We start from the raw sequence: 25,876 nt of genomic DNA on the forward strand, positions 1-25,876 counted from the left end.
GAGGGGGAAAGAGAGGGGGGAGGGAGGGAGGGAAGGAAAGACCCAGTGGCGGATGAATAGCAAGGTATGAGGTAGGCAGGCGCTTCAGAAGAAGGTCCCCTGTCCTGCGGGACACCGAGCTGGTTCGTCTCCTTCCTGCGTCCGTTCTCCCACCTGCACAGAGGACATCGCTCCTGTCTTGCCCTGGAGATCCTCCCACTGGTCTCTGTGTGTGTGACCCTGTCCCCATCGGGTGCGCGAGCGGTAGGGAGTGTCCGGGGCCAGGGTGACACACGACTGGGCGACGTGTGGGTGCGCAGGCCGGCGTTCCTTAGCTGGGGCTGCAGGGCGGCTCTGAGCGGCCCGTAGCCTCCCCCACATTGCAGACGCGATCGGAGCACATGGACACGTTCCTGGGATTTCAGTTTTCAGTGTCTCTGGCACTAAAAGGCGCCTGAGGCGAGAGGATGCGTGTCCCCCAGAACGGATTCCTGAACATCCGGCTGCAGCCACCAGGCTCCGCCACACTGAGTGTCTTTTTGTTTTGTTAACGTTTTCTCCTTTATTTATTTATTTGTTTGTTTGTTTTAATCCTCACCCGAGGATATTTTTCTGTTGATTTTTAGAGAGAGCGGGAGGGAAGGGGAGAGAGAGAGGGAGACATCGATGTGAGAGACACCTCAATTGGTTGCCTCCTGCACGTGCCGGGGATCGAGCCTGCAGCGGAGGCATGTGCCCTGGCCCGGAACTGAACCCGGGACCCTTCAGCCGCCGGCCGACGCTCTGTCCACTGAGCCACACCGGTTAGGCTAAAGTGACTTTTTAAATCCGACAAGTCCATGTACCTGGGACCCTTTGTTCTTCGTTATTTTATTTTGTTTTTCCATCTCCCTCTACCCCCGCGATGCCCTCCTCCTGAAGTCCTCACACTGGTGCCCGCGGCCCTGAGTTCTCCCTTTTTCCTTATTTTTTTGTCTTTCTCAATTCCCCCCTCCCCCCCAGTCTTGTAAGGCCTGGGCGTGCCAGCGGTTCTGAACGGTGATTGGAAAGGCCTGAGCTCAGGAAATGGTTGCCAGGTTGGAATGGCTGCTGGCGTCAAGGCTCCCGCCTTCCTGACTGTAAGGCCCAGGGGGGCAGCAGCATCTTCCCGGAGCTCGGAGAGGGGAGAGGGGCCTGTGCTCCCCCCAGATCCAGGCGTGTGGACAGGGCAGGTCTAGGTTTCTCTAAGCCGGTGGTTCTCCACCTTGGCTGCACATGAGAATCACCTGGGCATCTTTTTAAAATCCTGATTTCTGGGCCTCGTCCTCCGGAAATTCTGTTTCTTCGTTACTCATGTTGTGGCCCCCACCCCATAACAAAAAAACAGAATTTCCGGAGGATGAGGCCCGGAAATCAGGATTTTAAAAAGATGCCCAGGTGATTCTCATGTGCAGCCAAGGTGGAGAACCACTGCTCTAACGGGAGAGTGTGGGAGCGTGCATGACCAGCGGGGAACTAATTTTCCAGTCTGAGAACCAGAGCCCTCAGCCCAACTCCTCCGGGGACCCCCTGCAGGTGAGAGGGGATGAGGGCTCAGGACCAGCAGGTGAGGAAGAGGATGGGAGGGGTTGGAGAGGGCTGACTACTTAAGGCGGAAGGGGGCCTGCGTAGGGTGTGCGTCACCCAACGCGGAGACCCAGAAAGCCAGGGGTTGGAGGAGCGGACGGGAGTGGGGCACAAGAATATCCCCATGAAAGGGAGGCCTGACCGAAGGAAGGGGTGAGGAGATGAGATTCAAGGAGAGAAGGCCAGGGGGGGAGCGGGAGGGACCCTCCCCGCAGCCCTGGGAGAATGATCTCCAACAAGGGGCAGGTTTGAGGACGGAGATAGAATGAATGGGGGCAGGTGGACATCACCAGAGGAGAGATGGCTGGGGACGCAGAGATGGCTGGGAAAGGCCAGCATTCTGAGACTGGAGAGAGCGGAGGGGTTTGTTTTGGGGGGACAGGTGGGGTGAAGTGGGGGTGGGGTTTGGGTGAATAAGAGCTGAACCCCCAAGACAAAAGCATGCCTTTGCGGCCTGGTGTCTTTCCTCAGCGCCCTGGGTGGAGGGGTCCTGCCCGCGGCCCCAGCGCCCGGCCGGAAGGGGAGGAGGGAGCGGTCCACGGAGGAGGAGGAGGAGGCCGCCCCGGGGACGAGGGACACCTGGGTCGTGGTGAGCCTGCGTGGGCTCAGGATGAAGCTGAAGAGGCAGCGCGTGTCTCCAGAGCTACCCCAGCACCACGAGGCCTTCGCCAGGCTGCTCGGTACGAAGGGGCCCTGGAGAGCCCGCCAAGACTCTTCTTTAAAAAGAAAACAGGAGCCCGGGGCGGGGCTCGGGGTTTGAGCATCAACCTGTGAACCAGGAGGTCAGGGTTCGAGTCCCGTCGGGGCACAGGCCCGGGTTGTGGGCTCAGTCCCCAGTGGGGGGCCTGCAGGAGGCAGCCGATCCATGGTTCTCTCTCATCATTGGTGTTTCTCTCTCTCTCCCTCTCCCTGCCTCTCCGAAATCAATAAAAATATATTTTAAAAAAGAAGAAATGTCAGTGACCACCCTCTTCCAGGAGAACTGCCTGCAGGTGGTGGGTGCTGTCCTGGGAGGACGGTGCCCGCTCCCCGGGGCCCTCAGGAGCTAGGGCAGGGGTGGGCAAACTTTTTGACTCGAGGGCCACAATGGGATCTTAAACTGGGCCGGAGGGCCGGAACAAAAGCATGGATGGAGTGTTGGTGTAAACTAATATAAATTCAAAGTAAACATCATTACATAAAAGGGGACGGTCTTTTTTTTTTTTAGTTTTATTCATTTCAAATGGGCCGGATCCGGCCCGCGGGCCGTAGTTTGCCCACGGCTGAGCTCGGGGGTCAGGCTGGGCTTCGGAAGGGCCTGCACTTGCCCGGAGAGCCTGGTCTCCCTGCACCTGACCGCGTGGATCAGACACCATCCGCGTGCAGGGCCCCAAGGCCACCTCCCCACCCACGGGTGCCACCTGAGGACGCGGCTGGGTGGCTGTGGCCTCTGCAGGTGCACTCCTGCCAGGAGCGCTGCTGAGGATGGAAGACCTGAACCTACTGCCACCCCCCACCCCCGTCACTCAGTCACCCGCACGGGGGGGGGGTCCCCACTGCTCCCCGTCCCTCTTCCTCTCAGCCGCACCCTTGGTCACTTCCCGAAACGCCCCCCGAGCGCTCCATGGCCACCTGTGCCTCTCTTCACAGAGGACCCCGTCATCCAGCGGTTCCTGGCCTGGGGCAGCGACCTGAGGGTCTCCGACAAGGTGAGCTGCCTCCCGGGGGGCAGGGGGCTTCCGAGCCATGTCCTCTCCGGCCTGACGTCCTGGGGCCCTCGGGGTTCCCTGCGGTGTGGGCTGTGGACGGCAGCCCGGCCCGCTCCCGGCTCTGAGCCCCCGGCTTGCCCCTGTGGTGGCTCACACGCCAGGTCCCCTCTTCGCTCGGGCCTCGGGACTCCCCTGTGCTCCTGCCAAGCAAAGGCCCTCTGATGGGGGTTGTCCTAACACAGGCCCCCGGCCCTCAGCCTGGCCATCGGAGCGCCAGCCCTCAGCCAGCGTCCTCCCCGGTCCACAGGGTGAGGCTTCTGTTGTGTCCCCCCCCATCAGTACCTCCTGGCCATGGTGGTGGCGGACTTGGGCCGCGCGGGCCTCTTCTCCTGGCAGTACCAGCGCGTCCACTTCTTCCTGGCCCTGTGAGTAGCGCTGGCCTCAGGCCGCCCTCACACCTGGGGCGGGGCGGGGCAGGGGAGGGGTCTCTGAGCTTTCATCTAGCTTTGCAACCTATTTGTACTGTTTATTCTGTTCATAAAAATGACAGGATTGTAATACAGTGTTTTTTACACTGTTTTTGTTTGTTTGCTTGTTTTGTAAAAGCCAACAACCCTAATATCAACCCTAATAAAGCGCCTGGCTGGTGTGGCTCAGTGGTTGAGCATCGTCCCAGGCACTAAGACGTCACTGGCTCAGTTCCCAGTCGGGCCACCTGTCTGGGTGTTGGCTTGGGCCCCAGTAGAGGGCGGGCAGGAGGCAGGCAATCGATGTTTCTCTCTCTCAAAAATCAGTAAAAAACTGAGAAACAGTGATCAGGCTATCAATCCCCAGAAGGAAAGTAGGGGAGGGCAGGGGTAAGGGGAAGAGATCAACAGAAGGACTTGTATACATGTATATAAGCCAAACCAATGGACATGGACAACGGGGGGATGGGAGCATGAGTTTGTGTGTGGGGGGGAGGTTGGGGGTTAAAGGGGGGGATGAGGACACATTTGTAATACCTTAACTAATAAAAAAAAAATCAGTAAAAACATAGTTTAAAAAGATTGATTGGAAACGGAACATTTTAAGAAAGGAAGGGGCCGGCTTCCCGTGGAATTTCGTCTTCACCATCAGGGGATGGGGGGTGCCCTTCGGTCCCTGCCCCGCAGCTCCCTGATGCCCGCTCAGGGCTCCTGAGGGCGCTGTGTGAGAGGGTCCCGTGTCCTTCCCGGGACGCTGGCCTCCCAGGGGCCCCCGTCCTGCTCCTGACGGGCCCCCTCTCCCCAGCTACCTGGCCAGCGACATGGAGGAGGACAGCCACGCCCCGAAGCAGGCCATCCTGCCCTTCCTCTACGGGGGGAGCTGCTCCCCGCGCCCCTCGTTCCACAAACTGCGGTTCCAGCTCTTCGGCTCCACGGGCTGCAGGGCCAGGGCCACGCGGGAAGAGTGTGAGCAGGTGGGTGGCCGTGGGGGCCTGGGGGAGAGGGGTCAGCTGGAGAGAGGGGGCCGTGGGGGTGGGAGCTGGGCTTTGAGGGGCGAGAGTTGGGGCTGGACAAGGGCAGGTGAGAGCACCTGAGAGCCACCGCCTTTTCAGGGCTGTTTGTCCTTCCAGATCCAGGCTTTCTACCCCCAGCTCTGGGTGTGGGGGCGGGACCGCGCCCTCCGGCCCGAGACCCCCGAGCCTCAGGTAGGTGTGTGTGTGTGTGGGGGGGGGGCTGTGTCCTCACGGGCACAGCCGGGGAATTGGCTCCCTCTAGGGAATCGGAGAAATCCGATGGCTGGCCCCGTGCTCACGGCTCCTCCCCCCTCCCCCCCTCACACACACACCACCCTTCGCTCACGGCCCCACTTCTCACCACGCGGCCTTACACGGGAAGGGGCAAGGGAGCTCTCTGGGTCTTCTTTTGTTTTTAATATATTTTTATTGATTTCACAAAGGAAGGAAGAGGGAGAGAGATAGACACTTCATTGACCGGCTGCCTCCTGCAGGCCCCACACTGGGGATGGAGCCTGCAACCCGGACATGTGCCCTGACTGGAATCGAACCGTGACCTCCTGGTTCCTAGGTCGCCGCTCAGCCGCTGAGCTGTGCCAGCGGGCTCTCTGGGGTCTTTCCTTAGGGCACTAACCTCATTTACAAGGGCTCCGCCCAATGACCTAATCCGTCCCAAAGAACCCACCCTAACCCTCCCCCCAGGGGCCAGTGTGTCAACTTAGGACACAAACATGGACGGCACCAGCCGAGTTCAGGCAGTCAGCATTCTGGCTACACCTGAGGTCAGGGTGAGGGCGAGGATCGCGGTCTGTGGCTGGACACGTGTGGCTGGACACGTTAGTGAGGCCTGCGGAGCGGCTGGAAGCCCAGAGGTGACCTAGCACAGAGACCAAAGTGTGGACAGCGGATTGCGGGCAGGGGGGCGGTTAAGTCACTTTTAGACTCCGAGTCATCAAAGAGTCACAAGTGAAAACGATGGTTCAAGGTTGGGGTGGAGATGGAGGACTGGAGACACAGTTGGATTTGTACGTGACTCTTGGCGTTGCCTGAGAATGCGAATAACCTCTCTGTCTGGAGCGCTGCCTCTCGGAAATGCGACATCCCGTCTCTCTCTCTTACATTACAGATCGCTGAGCCCAGGGGGGACTCCAGTTTCCAGCAGGGAGTCCATGCAGACGCTAGTGACAGACACGAGGAAGGGGGCGAGGACCTCCGGCGCAGATCGCCTCGCAGAACCCAGAATGTTCTAGAAGGAGCCGGATAGTTATCACGACATCTCCCGGGACCACTTCTAGTCCCTGGGGCTTAGAAGGACAAGAGGAACCAGGTGTTTTTTTTAAGGTTCCATCCCTTCCTAAGGCACCCCCCAACATTTCAGATTCCTTCCTTCAAATCTCCCCTGAGGTAGACATCGGAGGTTCCATTTTTTTAGATGCTTGACTTCAGTAGACGAGACCCATCAGAAGGAGGCGTGTAGGGGCTCAGAATGGCAGGGGAACACCTGGAAAGCATAAAACTAGAGCCATCGGGTTCATGTAGGCCACGCATTCTATCACTTTACTTTGAAAATGTTGCCCACGGGATTATTATTCTTATATTTAACATTTATATATCTATTTTAAATAGTTTTAAATAGACGTAGTTTTGAAAACATGCTGCTCCTAAAAAGTTTTTTGATGGGCATTACAGCTGTTATATATATATATATTTGTGAATATAATTTTGTTTGCATTTTTAAGGGTTTTTACATTGTATTTATATAATACCAATTATCTTACAGCTAGGTGGGTAGTTCTGCCATACTGTTGAAACTATACATTTTCACTTTTTGGCCTTGCTTATTGAATTGTGAGGCCTGAGTTGTAATTTTTTAGCTTGCCTGGATGACACGTCTGTATGATACTGTAGATCCTTAAGGAGCACGGTGCGACGCATCTCTTGAGGAAGCATAATAAAGATGAAATTCTCACCTTCACAGTTTGTGTTGTGGTACCCGTTTATAATGTAGCTGAATGGGGTGTGATTATTCAACCAATTTGTTTAACTTTTAAAAACAATCTCCAATTATTTTTCATGTAGAAAATAAAAAATAGAAGTTGAGGCAGGTCCTAAGCTAGAGAGAGACTGAACGCAGGAAAGGGGGCGCCGTGGAGGGAGGATTTGGGAAGAGGAGAAAGACGGGAGAAAGCGCCAAGGCACCAGCACATCATCTGAAATTCGAAATGAGGGTGTGACTCAGCGAGACCTGCCTCCCTGGAAGCGGGCTGTGACAAGCAGACCCACAGGCACACGACACACTGCTCACTGTTTCACCCTGAGGGCGCCCCTTTCACAGCCTCCCATTGCGGTTTACGTGGTGGAAGGAAAGTCAGAGCCTGTGGTGACGTAGAGACCACGGCAAAGGAGCGAGGGCCCGGCCGGTGTGGCCCAGAGACCGAGCGTGGACCCAGGTACCAAGAGGCCGAGGGCCTGATTCCCCATCAGGGCACAGGCTCGGGTCGCCCGCTGGATCCCCAGCAGGGGGTGTGTAGGAGGCAGCCCATCAACGTTCTCTCTTATTGGTGTTTCTCTCTTTCCCTCTCCCTTCCTCTCTCTCTAAAAAGCAATCAGAACATTAAAAAAAAATTTTTTTTAAAGAAAAGAAATGAGGGTATTGTCAAAATTTCCCGGGGGGTGGGGGGAAGGGAACAAAGGATGAGCTCAGGCTGTTGGGTGCGGTGGGCATGGGGAAAGAGGCGCTAGTCCCTGAGCACAGGCCTATGGAGGAGGCCTGGGAGATGGGGCGTCAGAGAACGCGGGCACTTCCCAGGGCCCAGCTTCCGTGTCCGCAGGCTGTGCCTCAGGCACCCAGATGTTCACCCCCGAGCGCTGCCCTGAGCCTTGGCCACCTGGGTGTTCCATTGGGGTTTCCCTGTGCAGGCGCGATCTTTCCACCCACTGGCCCCGGGACTGATCCAACTCAATCTTCAGCCCCGCTCCCCTCCGGAGTGGGGCTGGCACCACCCTGAGTCACCCCTTCAGCATAACCCAGGGGTGCACGGGGCCCAGCATGGGTAACGGACATCCCCAGCGCTCAGGAGCTTCCAGAGATTGGGGGGCTTCCCCCAAGGCCCAGGGACAAGGACCACCACAGACTTCACTACACAGCACACTGGGCGCGGCCGGAGCTGGTCAGAGCTCAGGTGGCCAGGAAGGCAGACAGGTGAGGGTCTGTAACCCGACAACCAGTGGGTCCGGGCTGCCTGTCATGCTTGAGCCAATGAAGCAGAGACGGGGTTGAATCCTACATGAGCGTGTGTTCCAGTCCTGCCGGCAGCAGGCAGAGCAGCAGGTCGCCCCCAAACATCTGCGCTGCCCCCATAAGCCAGCTGCTTATACGGAGTAGACAAAGATTACACGGGGAAGTAGGCAAAAGGGATGCCAAATGGGTAGTGCAGGCTGCAGATATTGCAAAGGCCTGTGGGTAAGCCACGGCTGGGGGTCTTCACAGGGCTGGCGGCTCTGGTTCCTGCCACAAGGTTGCTAATCTGTCCATGATAATAGGCAGCTGCCGGATGGGGAGGAGGGGCCGCCTTTCCAGGTGAGCTCCCAGGTCCCACTGCAGCTCCAGCCAGGTGAGCATGCGCCTTCTGCAATCAGAACGAAGCAGTCGCGGCTCCCAGCGCAGGATTCATGCTTCTTACAATCCTAGCTGGTCCCCAGGATTCTAGAAGTGAGGAGGGAAATAACGGGGTGCTCGCAGGCCGCTGGGATAGCTCAGGGGACGCAGGGAGTGCCGGAGCTGGGAGCAGCTCTGCAAAGGCGAGGGACTGAGTGGAGAGGCCCCGGAGGACACACGTCCGTGACAGGGGTGGGTTTGTTTCCCAACGGGGGAGGCATCCAGACTCAGGCTCTATGAAGTTATCGCAGAACTCGATTTACTAAAATTTTAATTAAACACCGCACGTGTCAGTGAGCATGACACACCCCTTTCCCTGATTTACCAGGGTTGTTAGTGGTCACTGGTTCTAAGCTTTAAGCTCTCAGATACCGAAAGGCCAGGGCGCCGAGAACCTGGCGCGGCGTCGACATTGCAGACATTCCGCAGTTACGGGGAACCTGGCGTCCCGCCCCGGCGGCGAGCTCTCCCCGCGCAGCGCCTCTCCACCGCCGGACGAGCGGGAGACTTGGAAGACGCTCCCTAACTGGGCGGCACGCGGACTTATGGGAAATAGAGTCCCGCTGCCCCGGGTGGGCCCCGGCCGGCAACGTCCGGCGTCCTCCTGCGCATGTGCACTCGGGCTGTGTGCGTGTTCGCGCAGGCGCCCTGCGGCCGCGCTGCTGTCGCTTCCTGTCCGAGCCCAGGTCACCGCTGCCCCCGGTGCCCAAGCCTTGGCTTCTGTTGGGCGACGATCCCGGCGCCTGCGGGGCTGGGCGCTGTCCGGTCGGGCCGCCACGCAGCGGGCGCGGGGCTGTGCGGGCGGAGTCTGGAGCGGGGACCCGGAGGCGACCCGGAGCCCGCGGGCCAGGCCCGAGGAGCTGGGCGGCGGCGGGGTCGGGCCCGGCCCATCGGCATCGCGGCGCCCGGCCGAGGCGCGCGGGGCGGTGAGGCCCCGGCAGGGACGTTCTCCTGAGTGAGTGTGTCCCGTAGGCCCAGAGCCGGCTCCTCGGGGACGCGGCTTGGTCGGCGCAGAGGCGGGGGCCCCGGGAGCCTGGGGGCGGGTCAGCGAGTCCCGACGGGCGGTCGTGCGCTGGCGGCCGCGGCAGTTCTGGGTCCTCCCGGCCGCGGCGAGCAGGGCTGGGGACTCGCCCCGACGAGGACAGGGGAGTCTGCGGCCGGAGCGTGGACCGCTTCCCGGGGACCCGCGTGTCAGAGCGGGCGCCCCCCCGGACCGGGGACCTCCCTGTCACCTGGGGGCCTCGGGGGTCCCAGCCTGGGTTCGAGGTGCCCCTGCTCCCCGCACCCACAACACCCCTTCCTCCGCCCCGCCCTCCCCAGGTTCCAGACGTTTCTAAACGTCCCCCAGGACCCAGTTCACCGGCCTGAGCGTGTGCCCACTCCCCTCGGAGCTGCCGGTGCCGTCCGGGTGCCGCGGTTCGATGAGCCCGCAGGGGGCGCCCTGCCGCCTCGGTGACAGCGGAGGAGACCGGGCCTGAGAAGGGCGGGACTCGCCCGGGTGTCCGCCTGTGGGTGGGATCGCGAACAGGACTCAGGCTCCCAGGCCAAGCGTTGTGCCCTCTGTACCCGGTTTTCTTAAGAGAGTGAGTGCAGCAGTAACCACGTCTTGTCAGATAAAACCACGCCGTGATGCACATTTATCCCGTTTCTGAGAGCACATCCTCTGTTCCTCTGTAGTCCTTGATTTTTAACAATTGAAAGAAAAGTAAGAAAATAGGTCAACAGTATAACAGGATTCCCCCCGCACCCCCCCCCCAACCACCTTTTATTTAAGGGTGGCCAACCTTTTGAAAACGGAGCCAGTGTTTATATTCACCAATGGGAGGAACCTGTCGGATGACCTCCATCCTTTTGGGGTGGCAGTGGTTTGGGTGTGTCTCTCTGTCACCCTTGAGCCCTATCTGAGTGTTCGCAGGGCATCATTTTATTGCGTTTTCCTTGGCGATTCTCATGCAAAAGGTTCCCAGCCACACAGGCCAGGGTACTCATGGCTTCAATGACTTGCTTGTGCTCCCCTAGGTCCGCTGTTAACAACCTGCCCACTTCTCCAAGAGCAGCAGAAAATGCATGAGTCCCAGGTGAGTTTTCCCACCTTGCTCTGTAAGACAGGTTGGGAAGTTTATAAGGGCCCACGCTTTACACGGGGAGCGTGGAGCTAGGTAAAAGGCTGCGTGAAATGCAGTTCCGAGAGTGTCGGTGGGTCAGCACCAGAATCTTTGTCGAATTCACATGTCCAGGTGGTAGGATACTTTAGGGCGATTGAGGTTGAGCTGCAAATATGACCAATGCCCTTGACCATCTTAGGAAAAGGAAAGTACCACCCACTGAGTGATTTGTGTAGACTATAAGAGACTATGTGATTTGTTAGTTGTGGGTTGTAAAGATTTACTAGGACTTGGGAATTTTTCTTTTTCTTTTTTTTTAAATATATTTTATTGATTTTTTACAGAGAGGAAGGGAGAGAGATAGAGAGTCAGAAACATCGATGAGAGAGAAACATCGATCAGCTGCCTCCTGCACATCTCCTACTGGGGATGTGCCCGCAACCCAGGTACATGCCCTTGACCGGAATCGAACCTGGGACCTTTCAGTCCGTAGGCCGACGCTCTATCCACTGAGCCAAACCGGTTTTGGCGAGAATTTTTCTTTATTAAAGTTGACACAGTGTGGATAGCTTTCATAATAGCAACCGGGAAGTCATTGCAATATATGGCTTGTACTCGCTTTTGTAAGCATAGGGCCTCCTGCCCAAGAGAACAATATTTTGGTTTTTTCAGGCACCAAAATAATTGTGATCGAAATAGATACATTTCCATTGTTACTATTTAATCCAGGGATAACACCGAAGTCAAGGGGCACTGACCTGTTCGTCCTTTAGATGTTTCCCAGCAAACAGTACAAAAGAGTTTCTCTGGTAAGGGTGCGCTCACTCCCCATTCCCGCTTCAGGCCTCAGGGCTTGGCTTAGTCCTGCGCACTTGCCTGCATCTGTTGGTGAAGATTAGCAGTGACCTAATTATAGTCGAGGCCTGTGGACATTTGCCAGGCCTTTTCCTCACGTGACCATGCCTCTGCCTGTGACATCTGTTTCTTCCAAATGATATTTTCTCCCTCTACTTGGCTTAAAAAAAAAAATTGACCTGTAGTTCTCGATGTGTCTCTGAAGGATAAAGAGGCTTTCCACAGGTGGGCGGGGATAATTCACAATACTGTCCTTTGTTATGTAAGATCCAGTGTCCAAATTTCAGTTTTCTAAATGTTTTTTTTTTAATTTGTTCTTTTCAATCAGGATACAAATAGAGGCGGTATGTTGCAGTTGGCCTCTTTTAATGATAACTTTCCCTGTATGTCTCGTGTCATTTCTTTGAAATTTGTTTTCTGAAGAAATTGGGTTGTGCCCTGGCCCTGGTGGCTCTATTGGTTGGGCGCTGAGAGGTCGCTGGTGATTCCGGGTCAGGGCACATGCCTGGGTTGCGGGCTCAGTCCCCAGTGGGGGCATGCAGGAGGCAGCCGATTGACGTTTCTCTCTCCTTCTCCCTTCCTCTCTCTAAAAATCAATTAAAAGTCTTTAAAAAATGTTTAAAAAGTAAATTGGGTTGTTTATCCTCAGTTTCCCCAGCGCGGACTGTGCTGATTGCATTGCTGCCTGTTTTAACTTTGCTTTTTAAATCCCCCGCACTCCTGGTAAAGTTGGTAGTTAGGTCTGGGCATTTCCTCAGGTTTAGGTTCAGTTCTTCTGGGAAGACTGTGCTGCCCACGCCTTTGTCCTCTTCCTGCGGGAGCCCGTATTGCCTTCCTGTCTCGTCTTGTGATGTGAGGTCTGTTGATTGATATCCGTTGCCCTGATCCACGAATTCACTAGGGGAGACCCGATGGTGACAAGCGTCTTTCCCGCTTCTTCTTCTTGTACGAGCTGGGATACTCTTCTGAGAAGAACCTGCTCCGCTTGGCCCTGAGACCCATAGGGAAGGACAGTTTCCAAAGCCTGGGCCGGCCTGAGGGACAGGGCTTTGCGTTTGAGTCTGTCATCTCTACGAGCTCAGGGGTTAAATGGATTTGGTAGCGATTGAAGTTGTTACTCTTTTTGATGCTTCAGTGGCCCATCTTTGAATCCCTTCACAGTAGTTCTGCACCTTTTTGAAACATTCCCTATGCATTTTAGAGTATTCTATTCAACATTTTATTTTGAAAAACTTCAAATTTACAGAACAGTCACAAGGATTGTATAAGAACTCCATGTTCCTGCTGCTGAGATGGTCCAGTTTTTGACATTTTTTAACTTTTGCTGTTTTATTTTCTCTCTGTGTGTATTACATTTTTTTCTGAGTTATTTGAGAATGGGTGTCAGATGTCATGCTCCCTTAACCTGTATTTCAGATTTAACCTTCTAAGATCAAGAATATTCTCTTACATGTTCCTGGCACAGTGACTGAATTTAGGAAGTTTAACATTGATATAATGCTTTTATCTAATCCACATTCACCTTTCGGTTTAGCCAGTTTCCCAGGATTTCCTGTTTTTAATTTCAGGTGGAGGCTGCGGTCCGGGATTGTAGATGACATTTAACTGTCTCTCCTCTCCTCGGTCTCAGCTCTCCCCGGGCCCAGGCTGGGCCTCGCAAGCCGGAGCTGTGCATTTCCATCTCATGAATGGCTAGTGTTTCCCATTAAAGAAATTCCTGACTTTAAAACTTGAGAGGACAGAAGCATACATATGTGTGCGTGCAAGCATGTGTGTGTCTGTATAAATTTAAAAAGTGTACATGTGTGCTTGTGTGTGATTGAGATAGATATGTATATATGTATCACATACATATGCATATATCACATACTATGCACATTATAAGACTTCGTGTGTAAATATATACATATATTCATGTTAGTGAAGTATCAATCCATTTCTATTTTTTGAGGGTTTTCTTTGTTAAATTCAGTGTGCATTTTGAATATTCCCAGAGGCCTATTCAGCATCTTTGCAGTTACAAGATTTTCCTTCTGATCCGTACTCTAGTGGTACATTATATTAATGGATTGCCAGGTATTAACCTCGTCTGAATTCCTGGAATAAGTCCCATGTAGCTATTATATGTGATCTCTTCAATCTGGTATTGAGTTCTGTTGCTGATATTTTGTTTTGAATGTTTGTGTTGGTATAAGTGATATTGGTATGCATGTTACCGACTGATGAAGCATCTTCTAACCCTACCCCTCCTGGCCTTGGGGACTAGCTTACGCCAGAAGGTTACTGCCTCCTCCCGGTGATTCGATAGCTCACCGGGCTGGTCCTTGGAATCTCCTGGGTGGATGTCCTGCTTTGCTGTCAGGCGGCTCTGCCTCCGCTGCCAGGGCAGCGCAGCTCTGGGACCCACAGTGGGGCCCTGTCCGCGGTCTAAACCTTTGTTGACACAGCCTTTGCAGATAGTAGGAGAATGGAGCTCGTTTACTGACACTTCCCTCCTGAAACAGGACTTACATGTTTGCAGTTCCTCAAGCTGCTCCCTAACAGCACTGGGCTCCGGCCTGCGGGTCTCCTGTGGCTCCGTGGCTCCGTGGCTCCCGTGGCCGCGCTCCTCTTCGCTGGCGCTGGGGGTCCGGTGGCGAGGAGCGGTCGCGCTGTAGGCAGCTGTTTTATTAGAGAAGGCGTCTCTCGCTTTTCTGAAAGCGCCTTAGAGCATCGCTAAGTGTCCGTGACAGTTTGACTTGGTACACAGTTCTAGGTTCAGAAGCGTTTCCTTTTAAAAGTTGTCGGCTGTTCTCCAGGAGAAACAATGTCAGTTACTAAGGCGCCGGTATTTTTTCCTCTGTAATGTTTGGATTTTCCCTCATCCTCTGGGCTATTTTATCAGGAAATTTCTCATCTCTGTCCTCCGCCCAGTGCTCTCCTTTGGGTGTGAGATGGCCCCCTCGGAGTGCAGGCGAGCCCGAGCCTTCAGCTCAGGAACCGGTTTCCGCTCTGCCTTTAGCATTTCCTGTGGCTCCTCCACATCCGTCTTCCTGAAAATGTTGAACCTGTTGCGTCTGGCTTTCTCCTCTCAGGTTTTCTTTCATCATTTCAGTTTCTGATTTTCTGAGAGCCTTCCTCACATATATTCTGTCTCATTTGTTATTCAAGCTTCTTACTTGAGGATCTTGAAAAAATTCAATAACGCAGTCTCTAATTTCTAAGTATTCTCTGGTGGCTGTTTCTTAGCAAACTGTTCTCATTTATGGAAGCAATATGTTGCTTAATTTATTAAAAATATAAATCAATACAAAATGTAAATTTATTAAAAATATAAATCAATATAAAGTTATATAAGATGCTTTCTTTATGAATTTGATTCTATTGTGGTTGGGTTATTCATTTTGATGTTTATCTTTTATTTATACTGTTTCCCTCAGCTGGTGATTTTTGACGTTTTTAATTTCCATTTTGGAGGTAATAATTGCTACCGCTAACGTGAGCATGTTGGCTATGAGCCCGTTTGGCTCCTCTCCCCTGTGTGGAGGGAAGAGCTGCAGCAGGGATGGGAGGGATATGTGTCTAATTCGGTTGGTATCACATCATTTTCACCTCAATTTTTCATTGTGTAAAATACACATAACACAAAATTCGCTGACTTCACCATCTTTAAGTGCTGCAGTTCAGTGGCATTAAGTGCATCCACATTGTTGTGCGGCCATTACCGCCATCCGTCTCCAGAATGCCTCTCAGCTTGCAAAACTGAAACTCCGTCCTTGTTAATCACGAACTCCCCATCTCCCCAGCCCCCAGCAACCTCCCTCCTGCTGCCTGTCTGTGATCTGACCCCCTAAGGGCCTCGTGTGAGGGGAATCGTAGTGTTTGTGTCTTTGTGATTGGAGTGTTCCCTTAGCATGTGTCCCTGAACTTCATTCATGTTGTACCACCTGTCAAAGTTTCCCTCTTTTTAAGGCTGAATAATGTTCCATGTGTGCGCAGACCACGTCTTGCTTATCCATTCATCCGGTAGTGGACACTTGCTTACCTCCCATGTAGCCGTTGGAATAAAGCTGCTCTGCACACGGGTGTACACATACCTCTTCAGTCCTTGCTGTCCGTGTTTTTGGTGTAGACCCAGAGGTGGGCTGCTGGGTCATGTGATCGTTCTGTTTTTGAGTTTTTGAGGAGCCGTCATACTGTGTCCACAGCCGCTGCCCCACTTTACGCCCCAGCAGTGCGCAGGCTGCAGGTTCTCCTCACTTGTGTTTGGCCGAGCTGGCGTGCTCGGCTGCTTTCTGGTGGGCTGGTTTCCTGAGCGTTGCCTCCAGGAAGGACACCACGTTCAGTGGAGAGAGTTGACTGTCCTGCTTTGCCTGAGATGGTCCTGGACTAACGTCCATTCCTGCTGTCCCATCGGCCTTATTTGCCCGACAGAACTTTTTTGCTTGGACAGTGAGTATGTCATCACCCTAGTTAGGGGTCTGGAGTGTGATGTACCTCTATGCTTGGCCACAGGGGTTCACCAGATTCAGCTTCATCTGGCTGCTCTGCGCACAGAGCAGGAAGCATGAGCTGCCTGGAGTCCTGCGGCTGGTTTCAGTCGGCCAGGCACTGTGCCCCACGGACCTCTTGCTGGGCCTGGGGGTGCTCGGGGGCTCTGTGGGCGAGTCTGCTGTCACCTGGACTGCGGCCCCGCACCTGCCTGTACACGTGTCCGCAGCTCTGGTTTCTCGTCTACTCGACCCCGCATCTCAGGGATTGATTCCTCAGGAGCGCCTGCTGGTGTAGCCAGTGTGCCCAGTGCTCCTGGAGGGTGGCTCCGCCCGCATATTTCTTTGAATTGGGCTTTTGGGTTTGTCTTGGGCAGGAAAGTAGTGGTGTGTGCTCAGCTGACCCTCGAATTAGAATCCCTTCCTCCTGTGAACCAGCTGTCCTAGCAAAGGGCCCTCCTGCCCCTGCCGTGCCAGCCCTGGCACTGGTGCCGCTTCTGTGTTTGCCACTGGCACTTCTCGCCCCTCCTCCTCTTCCTTCTCCTCCTGTGGAATCCCCAGCAGAGCCCGGGAGCCTGAGCTGCAACAGGAAGTGACAATAATTTGCTTCTTGCCGAAACCAGTTTGGCTCAGTGGATAGAGCGTCGGCCTGCGGACTGAAAGGTCCCAGGTTCGATTCTGGTCAAGGGCATGTACCTGGGTTGCGGGCACATCCCCAGTAGGAGATGTGCAGGAGGCAGCTGATCAATGTTTCTCTCTCATCGATGTTTCTAATTCTCTATCTCTCTCCCTTCCTCTCAATAAAATATATTTAAAAAATAATAATTTGCTTTTTGCATGCATCGCTCCAATAACACCTCGGGCATTGTGCGAGCAGGTGGTGCTGAGCTACAGCGGGAGGCAGGAGAAAGCTTAGTCGGCAGAGAGCCGGCTGTGACAGAGTCAGAGGCTCCGAGCTGGCAGTGGAGCGGGGAGGAGGAGACCGGGGCGGGTCGGGGCGCCAGCACCAAGAGGCAGGGAAGGGAGGAGCCGCCGGCAAAGGCACCTGAGGAAACTGAGGAGGGATAGGGGTGTGCTCATTCCCTGCTGCCTCCGGATCCGGGTGTAGCTTTCTGAGAGCAGGAGCGCAGCCCCCAGACTCAGTTACTTCCATTGCAGAATCAGAAAACAGTCTCTTTTTGGTTTGAGGGTTTTGTTATTTTTAGACACAAGAAGGAACCCAAATGCCATGCGTTTCTGACATGGTTTCCCTCCCACAACCTGTAACATAAAAGGGTTCCAGGGCTCCTGGTTGCCTTGACCAGTGAGCTCGGTAAGCTCTTGTCCCAGGACGCCTTGTCCCGATTCCCAATTCCCATCGCGCTGCCATTACAGGAGCCAGTGTCATTCAGGGACGTGGCCGTGGACTTCACCCAGGAGGAGTGGCAGCAGCTGGGCCCGGAGCAGAAGACCACCTACAGGGACGTGATGCTGGAGAACTACAGCCACCTCGTCTCCGTGGGTGAGCAGAGCGGCTCCCTGAACTGTGGGGGGGCTTCTGGTCAATGGCTTTATCCTCAAGTTTGAAGAAATAGGTGATAAGACTATTGAATTCTGTTTGGGCACCAGGGAGCGTATTTGTATCTCTGCTTCTCCATCAGAAAGTTCTAACTTTGGCCCTGGCTGGTGGGGTCAGTGGTTAGAGGTTGGCCTGTGCACCAGAGGGTTGTGGGTTCGATTCCTGGTCAAGGGCACATACCTCGGTTGCAGATTCGAACCCTGGCCCCTGTTGGTATGTATGGGAGGCAGCCAATTGATGTGTGTCTCTCTCTCCCCGTCCCGTCCATTTTCTCTAAAAATCAATGGAAAAAAATATCCTCGGGTGAGGATTAACAAAAAATAAATAAAACAAAAGTTCTGCCTTTGATAAGGTGCGAAAGGCCACCTTACTGTGCAGCCTCTGAGCAGGAGCAACTGCTCCAAGCCCGCCCGTCTCCTTTCCCGCCACAGGGCACGGCAGCACCAAGCCCAGTGTGATCGTCAGGTTGGAGCAGGGAGAGGAGCCGTGGGTGGCAGAAGGAGGCTCTCCGTGCCAGGGTTGCCCAGGTGAGTTAGCAGAATATCCCACTTTCAGAAGTGGGCCCCCAGGCCTGCGGGAGTGCCAGGCGGTGTCTCAGTGCCTGATGCCCAGGTCACAGCTCCGGGCCCAGAGGGCGCTCTCCCTCCCGCACGTGTCCAGCTTCTTTGTGAGTGTCCAGGTGATTTCCACGCTGAGGAGCCGGTCCCTCCTCTGGCTCTTGAATTCTCAGTGACTAAGCTACTCCCGTTAGCACAGATTCCCCTTTGCAGGCATTCCGAAGCCTGACAGAATCCCCTCGAGACTCTCGTGTTCTTTCTGCCTTCACTTTCTCTCCTTCCTTGTGAAACGCCTCAGGCTCGTGTCCTGTCCCCAGGCTCCCTGCCCGCCCCGTGCACTCACAGGCCAGCTCCGTGTCCTCTCCCGGAGCTCCGAGGCCAGCCACCCCCCAGGGCGTGTGCTTGTGCTGTTTGCAGAAGCTGACCCCCCAGCTGCGCCCTCGGCTGATCGGGGCCGCGACACTGGCCAGCTCCTCCGTCCCCATCTCTCGCTCCTGCTGTCTGTCTGCCGCTCCTGTGTGCACAGCAGCCGTTCGGGAAGGGAGTCTCATCAGCGGGGTCGGTTCACCCTCTTGCCTTCCTCAGGAGTGCTGACCCTGGACCTGCTTCCCACACCTTTACTTTTCTTTGGATCCTTAAAAGGGTCCCTGTAGTCCCCACTGTTAGGACTTTGAACTTGTATTTATGCTGTGGATCCAGCTGACACCTAACCCTTCACCTGTGGTCCAGCGGATGCTTCCTTGACAGATGCCAGTGCGACCGTCGCTTCCTCCCTTCCTTCTCAAAAGAGCCCCCCAGGTCACCGGTGCTGTGGTCTTGCCCACCTCCCTTTGCTTATGGCATGTACAGGTGTGAACAGGAACATGACAGGCTCGCGGGTGGCAAGGAGCCAGCTTGCTGGAGCAGCGGGGGTTTGGGAAGCCCAGTGCAGTGCTGGTTTGAACGGATGCTGTGAATCCAGGCAATGAAAAATCTTACTGGTGAATGGCAACTTCTCAGATTTTTCCTGTTTGTATTTGGGGCTTTGGGCTCAGGATGTTGTAGGTTTCAGAGCAGATCCTAGGTATTGCGGTAAGTGTGGGTGAGAGTGGCTAATAGTAGTTTAGAGGATCCCATAATCTGTAAGATGCCTAGATTGAAGTTCCTACTTTAGGGGCAACTTTTGGAATCTAATATTTAAGGTTTTACACCAAATGACGCTTGGGAGAAATAGATTATATTAATTTTAACTCTTATTTGTATTGAGAATTGAGCTATGGTGTTATGTCAGGGACATGACTGGTTTTAGGAAGTTTTTTTTTTTTTTTTAAATATTTTATTGATTTTTTTATAGAGAGGAAGGGAGAGGGATAGAGAGTTAGAAACATCGATGAGAGAGAAACATCCATCAGCTGCTTCCTGCACACCCCCTACCGGGGATGTGCCCGCAGCCAAGGTACATGCCCTTGACCGGAATCGAACCTGGGACCTTTCAGTCCGCAGGCCGACACTCTATCCACTGAGCCAAACCGGTTAGGGCAGGAAGTTTAAATCAGAAAATTGAAAGAGAATTAATGGTGAAACTTAATGAGCATTTGTTTTGTGTCCAACCATTGTAAGCAGATCACATGTGCTAATGAAATCAGTCTGTTGCCCACCCTGTGGCTTAGGCACTATTGCCCACAGTTCAGTGAGTGAGCCTCACAGCTGTCACTGCTCGAGGTCCCCAGCTTGTAGTGTGTTTGTGTTGGGGCTCCAGTGCTCCTGAACCCTGTGCTCTGCTGTGCAGACAGGCTCACTGAGCGTTAATAAGACTGCAAACCCTGCAGAGAGCTGATCTTCCTGGAAGGCCTCTTGCCGTCGGTCTTTCTTATGTCGTTGGGACATTTATGTGCCAGGGAACCCTCCTTCCTGGTGACTGTGATCAAGGCGAGGGAGTTGGAGCCCTGGTTGTGGGACTGTCTCTGAACATGAGGAAAATGGAGCTTTTAGACTGTTCTTTGGATTTCTGTGCAGAATAGAACGGCAGAGATTTTGGAAGGAGCTGTGCTAGTGAGGATGTCACTGTGGTAATCTTGTTGTGGAGTGATTTTACAGTTTAATATACAATTAATATAACCTATTTCTCCCAAGCACCATCCATCCGTGAATGTTTCCTTTGAATATACATCTAGTCGTTGTCGTTCTCCCACTGCCTCTATTTACTCTGCCTGGATCTAGCACTCTTTCAATGCCTTTGTTCTCTGCTCACCACTTGTGCTTGTTTATTTTACCTTTTATACCAGAGTTTTGAACATATTTGTAAAGTAACAAAGCTACTTGTATTCAAAGTGAATTTATCCTTCCTTTATCCACTAACACTGAGTCCTACCTCACCCTTATCCTTTCCCCATGACTCCCCTAGCTCTACCTGTGTGTGTGTGTGTGTGTGTGTGTTGAATGACAAATCAAGGGAAAAAGAGGATTATACACTTGTAGTTATTTTTTATTTGTGGAAATTGGCCTAAAAGCCAAGAGTTAACCCCACAATAGGGTGCTTGAGTACCACTTCTATTCTGTAGCTGGTACATTCAGATTCACAAGGTTTATTTAACTTTATTCCTTTTCAGAAAAAATCAAGAAAGTTGATGTATTAGAAAGAATCCAAGAAAATGAAGATGAACGTGCAAGGCAAACTTACTATATCAATAGTAAAACCTTAATTGAAGAGAGAGAGAATACATTTGATAAAACTTATAACACAGAAGCAAACTTTATTCCTTCAAGCATATCTCATAGTTGTGTCTCTTGTGGAAAAAATATAGAATCTAATTCAGAATTAATTATTAGTGATGGAAGCTATGCAAGAAAGAAGTCTGATGAGTGTAGTGAATGTGGGAAAACACACCATGGAGAGAAACCTTATGAATTTAATCAAAATGGGGAAGGCTTTTCTCAAAATGATGAAAGTATTCTTCAGAAAGTTAATATTTTAGAGAAACCCTTTGAGTATAATGAATGCATGGAAGCCTTAGACAATGAAACTCATAAGAGAGCTTATATCGGGGAGAAGCCCTGTGAGTGGAGTGATTCTGGACCAGACTTTCTCCAGATGTCAAATTTTAATATGTACCAGAGATCACAGATGGAACTGAAGCCCTTTGAATGCAGTGAATGTGGGAAATCCTTCTGTAAAAAGTCAAAATTCATCATACATCAGAGGGCTCACACAGGAGAGAAACCTTATGCGTGTAATGTATGTGGCAAATCCTTCAGCCAAAAGGGAACCCTCACTGTACATCGGAGATCACACTTAGAGGAGAAACCCTATAAATGTAACGAATGTGGGAAAACCTTCTGTCAGAAGTTACATCTCACTCAACATTTGAGAACTCATTCAGGAGAAAAACCCTATGAATGTAGTGAATGTGGCAAAACCTTCTGCCAAAAGACGCATCTCACCCTCCACCAGAGAAATCATTCAGGGGAGAGACCCTATCCGTGCAATGAGTGTGGGAAATCCTTCTCCCGCAAGTCAGCCCTCAGTGACCATCAGAGAACACACACAGGAGAGAAACTCTATAAATGTAATGAATGTGGAAAGTCTTACTACCGAAAATCTACCCTTATTACACATCAGAGAACACACACAGGAGAGAAACCTTATCAATGTAGTGAGTGTGGAAAATTCTTTTCTCGAGTGTCATACCTCACTATACATTATAGAAGCCATTTAGAAGAGAAACCCTATGAGTGTAATGAGTGTGGCAAAACCTTCAATTTGAATTCAGCCTTCATTAGACATCGGAAAGTACACACGGATGAGAAACCCCTTGAATGTAGTGAATGTGGAAAGTTTTCTCAATTCTCATATCTTAATGACCATCATACAACTCCTTTAGGAGAGAAACCCTATCAATGTAATGAATGTGGGAGAACTTTCCTTGAAAATTCAGCCTTTGACGGGCACCAGTCAATTCCAGAAGGAGAGAAATCCTATGAATGTAATATATGTGGGAAATTGTTCTCTGACTTGTCATACTACACTGTACATTATAGAAGTCATTCAGAAGAGAAGCCCTACGGATGTAGCGAATGTGGGAAAACCTTCTCCCATAATTCATCCCTCTTTAGACACCAGAGAGTACACACAGGAGAGAAGCCCTATGAGTGTTATGAATGTGGAAAGTTCTTTTCTCAGAAGTCATATCTCACCATACATCATAGAATTCATTCAGGAGAGAAGCCTTACGAATGTAGTAAATGTGGAAAAGTCTTCTCTCGGATGTCAAACCTCACTGTACATTATAGAAGCCATTCAGGAGAGAAACCCTATGAATGTAATGAATGTGGAAAAGTCTTTTCCCAGAAGTCGTACCTCACTGTGCATTACAGAACTCATTCAGGAGAGAAGCCCTATGAATGTAATGAATGTGGGAAAAAATTCCACCACAGATCAGCCTTCAACAGCCACCAGAGAATCCATAGGCGGGGGAATGTGAATGTGCTCAATGAGGGAAATCTCCTGTGAAAGTCAGACCTCGTTTTAGAAAAACCCTCTGAATAATGATTTGGAGTCAGATATCATGATCTGAGAGTTCATATGTTTGAATGGGGAAAAACATCCAAACATTAGGTTCATTTTCATCTGACTCTTCACAAAGGAGAGTCTCTAAGAAGGCAACAGGAAAAAATGCCTTCAGAACATGCTACAACTCATTGGACACTAGATAATTTATACAGGAGTCAATTTTATAAATATTTAATATTTATTTTGGATTAAAGTTGTATTTACATATCAGGGAGTCATACCAAGACAAAATCTGCCAAATTTATAAATGTGGAAAAATATTTTGTCTTGGAAATTGTTATACCAAAAGCCATATTTCTGATGTAAAATCACATGTTTATAGGAAAGATATCAGAAGCTATCACCTGTAAACCTTTATTGTATAAAACGAAGTTTTCAAACCATCAGGACTTGATAATAAGGTCAGTAGCATTAAATACTTATATGGAAGTTTCTATCATGTTTTAAAAATGCAATCTAATAATTCTATGCAAGTTTGGATTTGAATAATTTATGAAAAGGCAGTATTCTTATTTGAGTATTGAAATGGCAAAACGTTGGGGAGATGTTTGACAGGTAAAGAATAGTTAAGTGCATAAGTTTCTATTCTTTTGATGAACTTATAAATGGGTTTTTAATAAATGCCTCACCAATAGTGATTTTTGTATTTTTCAACTACATTTGAGCAAAAAAAGGTTTTAAAACATACTATTTTCATAAACAATAGTTAAGGACAACTCTGCTGCTCTTACTCTATAAAATATGCCCAGCGCTCATCCCACTCCTGTTTTTAACCCATACGTTTGATTGTGCAGTGTGCCAGTATTATGTAATTCAGAAACGTTATCTATACTTTTATTTGATATGAACACAGTGTCATTATTTTGTGCACTGCCCCTTATTTCCAGTATTTTGGAAAAATTAATATAATTTCTAGCAGACATATTTTTATTAACTCAATGTCCTTGCTCCTCTCTTGCCTTGATGTAAGAGTTCGGTGTCTATCATTTCTTAACATGACTCAGAGGGTAAGTCCTGATTAGTCTAAACCAATCGCGATAATCCATTTGATTGCCTGTAGCTCTTTCATAGTGGTTGTATGACCCCGTCCTGGGCAGACAGAGTGATCAGATGTGTCTTACTCCAGGAAGGGGAGGGTTTAATAATCAAAAATCAGTAACTGTGACACCACGTGAAGGAAAGTAATGTAGCAGGCAGGAAACAAATGTGGTGACATCGCCACTCACCTGTGTTCTTAGCAAACTGGGTAGAAAGGAGCTTCTTTAGTGGAATACAGAGTATCCTACACTTCAGTCAGCAACATGCTTAGTGGTGAAATATTGAAAGTTTTCTCCCAAGATAACAAAGACAGGATATCTACTATCACTAATTTTATTCAGTATTAGTGACCTGGTGCACTGATTCATGCACATTGAATGGAAATTAATTAGAAGGTGGTTGAGACAGGCCGGACACACCCTGGAACCAACCTCCTGTGGTCCCTCCTGACATCTGCAGAGTGAGCAGGGTCCCTTCAGCAGGTGGGGTCCTTTGGCCTGGCCTGCAGGGATCAGGCTGAAACCGGCTCTCCGACATCCCCCGAGGGGTCCCAGAGTGTGAGAGCACTCTGCAATGTTGCTTTCGTATGTGGTATGGAACGCAAATGCAAGTGTGCAGTAAACCAAATTTGGGGCCAGCAGTGCCCCAGCAAAAGCATAACCCATGGCCGAAGGAGGAATCGCGTGGCCCCCAGAGGAATTGAGCTCCCCCTCTCTGGTTTCAGGGTGCGTCACCTGAGAACCGCTACTGCCAAGTCACTGCAGCTCGGCAGTTCTGTGTTGAGCATCTGCCCCCGGTGGTCAGTGCGCATCATACCAACCGGTTGGATGGGTGGAGGGACACTTAGCATATTAGCCTTTTATATATAGGTAATTGGGCAGAAGAACCTAGCCAAGAAAGTGAATAAAGTGAAACTTCTATTGCAAATGACGATTTTGTATGTAGAAAAGTCTGAGAATTATACAGATAATTAGAATCAATGAGTAAAGTCAGCAAGGTCCCTGCATACAAATTCATTATGAAAAATTGCTTTAATATACCAGCAGTAAACATAGAAAATGAAAAATTTGGAAGCAATACCCCTTACAGTAGCATCAAAAATCCTCAAGTGCCTAGGGGAAAGCTTACCTCACCATGCTATAAAGGTAAAAACAAAAACAGCTGCAAAACAGAGAGACATACCTGGTTCATGAGTTCCAGGACAGTTCCTTCATGTGGTCCTCCCATCCACCCCCTGAAATAGTTAGTGAAAAGCATGGGAAAACACGTGTGGGCAAGAATGCAAGGAACAGGAAGTCCATGCTGCCGCTGGCGTTGCCAATTGCTAGGACCATTTTGGAAAGCCAGGACTTCAAGCAAATGCTTTTCACAAACCTAGCAGAAATGTCGGGATGTCCACCAAAGGACATGGACTGGAATGTTCGTGGTATAGAATGCAAAACCCAGAGCTCTCTGAAGGCATATGTGCAGTAGGGTGAATGAACTTCAGTGGTGTGTTTCCACTCAGAATGCTGTAAAGCAGAGAATTAACATACCATGATGCAGCTTAGTTTCACAAATACGGTCAAATGACAGAATCCATACAAAAGCGATCATCATGTGTGATTCCTGGTTACAATAGGAGCAGGCAAACTGGTCTATGCACTTAGACAACAGGAGACCTTTTGGCCTGGGCACAGGCTGGGGGGGCGGGGTTCACTGGTGATGTGCGTTCTATTTGAAATGTGGGTGCTGAATATCCCAGCGTTGTGCGCACGCGGGACTTGTGTGTTGTGTGTCTGCATGTGTGTAGACTTCCATAAAAAGTTTTAAAATCCCAGATGTCTACCATTTCTGTTGCTCAGCATTCTTGCCATATTTTTCTAGATGAGTATGAATATGCTGCAGAACAGGAAGTACATGGTAGATTTTGCATAATTCCGTGCAGGAAATACTCTGTATAGTAGTTTCCATGGCAACTGCTAAAATTTCCTACACTGTGACCATAAAGCTTAATTACTATAATGTATATTTTAAGTAAAATATTTGAAAGGTGACGGGTCATTACATATTTTGTCATCCTACCTTTGCACATATGAGTGGGTCTCAACTGCCTCTTCAATAAAAAACTAATGTGTGTAAACGTTTCCTATTTTCTCAAATTGTTCACACTTCGGAGAACAGGGTGCATTCTTTCCCCATCACAGAGGTGACCTTTCTTTGAGGTAAATAAATGTAGTGGTCAGTTTGATTTGATGGAAAGATGTGTATTTAAAAGGTTTCAGGTAACCCTTTCAGTGCACAGTTACCAGCACCAATGTGAGTAAAGGAAAAAGTTAACTAAGACTTTGCACCA

At 50.9% G+C, this 25,876-nt stretch overlaps 3 protein-coding genes across 3 annotated transcripts; all 3 read left to right on the plus strand.

Annotated features, from left to right (window-relative positions):
- Positions 1-1,458: 1,458 nt before the first annotated feature.
- LOC308520319 (speedy protein E4A-like) lies at positions 1,459-7,141 on the plus strand (the record flags this gene model as incomplete). Its single annotated transcript, XM_081092806.1, has 7 exons — positions 1,459-1,564; positions 2,091-2,264; positions 3,214-3,272; positions 3,612-3,697; positions 4,545-4,713; positions 4,870-4,944; positions 7,088-7,141. The coding sequence occupies 7 exons, from the start codon at positions 1,459-1,461 to the stop codon at positions 7,139-7,141; spliced, it is 723 nt and encodes a 240-aa protein (XP_080948932.1).
- Positions 7,142-9,285: 2,144 nt separating this feature from the next.
- LOC308520320 (KRAB domain-containing protein 4) lies at positions 9,286-18,130 on the plus strand (the record flags this gene model as incomplete). Its single annotated transcript, XM_081092807.1, has 4 exons — positions 9,286-9,365; positions 10,430-10,488; positions 17,214-17,340; positions 17,829-18,130. Exons 2-4 carry the CDS (start codon positions 10,474-10,476, stop codon positions 18,128-18,130), a joined length of 444 nt encoding a protein of 147 aa, XP_080948933.1. The 5' UTR covers positions 9,286-9,365; positions 10,430-10,473.
- Positions 18,131-20,081: 1,951 nt separating this feature from the next.
- On the plus strand, positions 20,082-24,682 carry RBAK (RB associated KRAB zinc finger). Its single transcript, XM_081092967.1, has one exon. The coding sequence runs from the start codon at positions 20,935-20,937 to the stop codon at positions 22,441-22,443; it is 1,509 nt and encodes a 502-aa protein (XP_080949093.1). The 5' UTR covers positions 20,082-20,934; the 3' UTR covers positions 22,444-24,682.
- The last annotated feature ends 1,194 nt before the right edge of the window (positions 24,683-25,876 follow it).

This window comes from Myotis nattereri, assembly GCF_964212035.1.
Source record: "Myotis nattereri genome assembly, chromosome: 5".
Lineage (NCBI taxonomy): Eukaryota > Metazoa > Chordata > Mammalia > Chiroptera > Vespertilionidae > Myotis > Myotis nattereri.

Excerpts from the sequence above, each read along its gene's own strand:
- RBAK (XM_081092967.1), top strand. The coding sequence starts at position 20,935 with ATGGAAGCCTTAGACAATGAAACTCATAAGAGAGCTTATATCGGGGAG.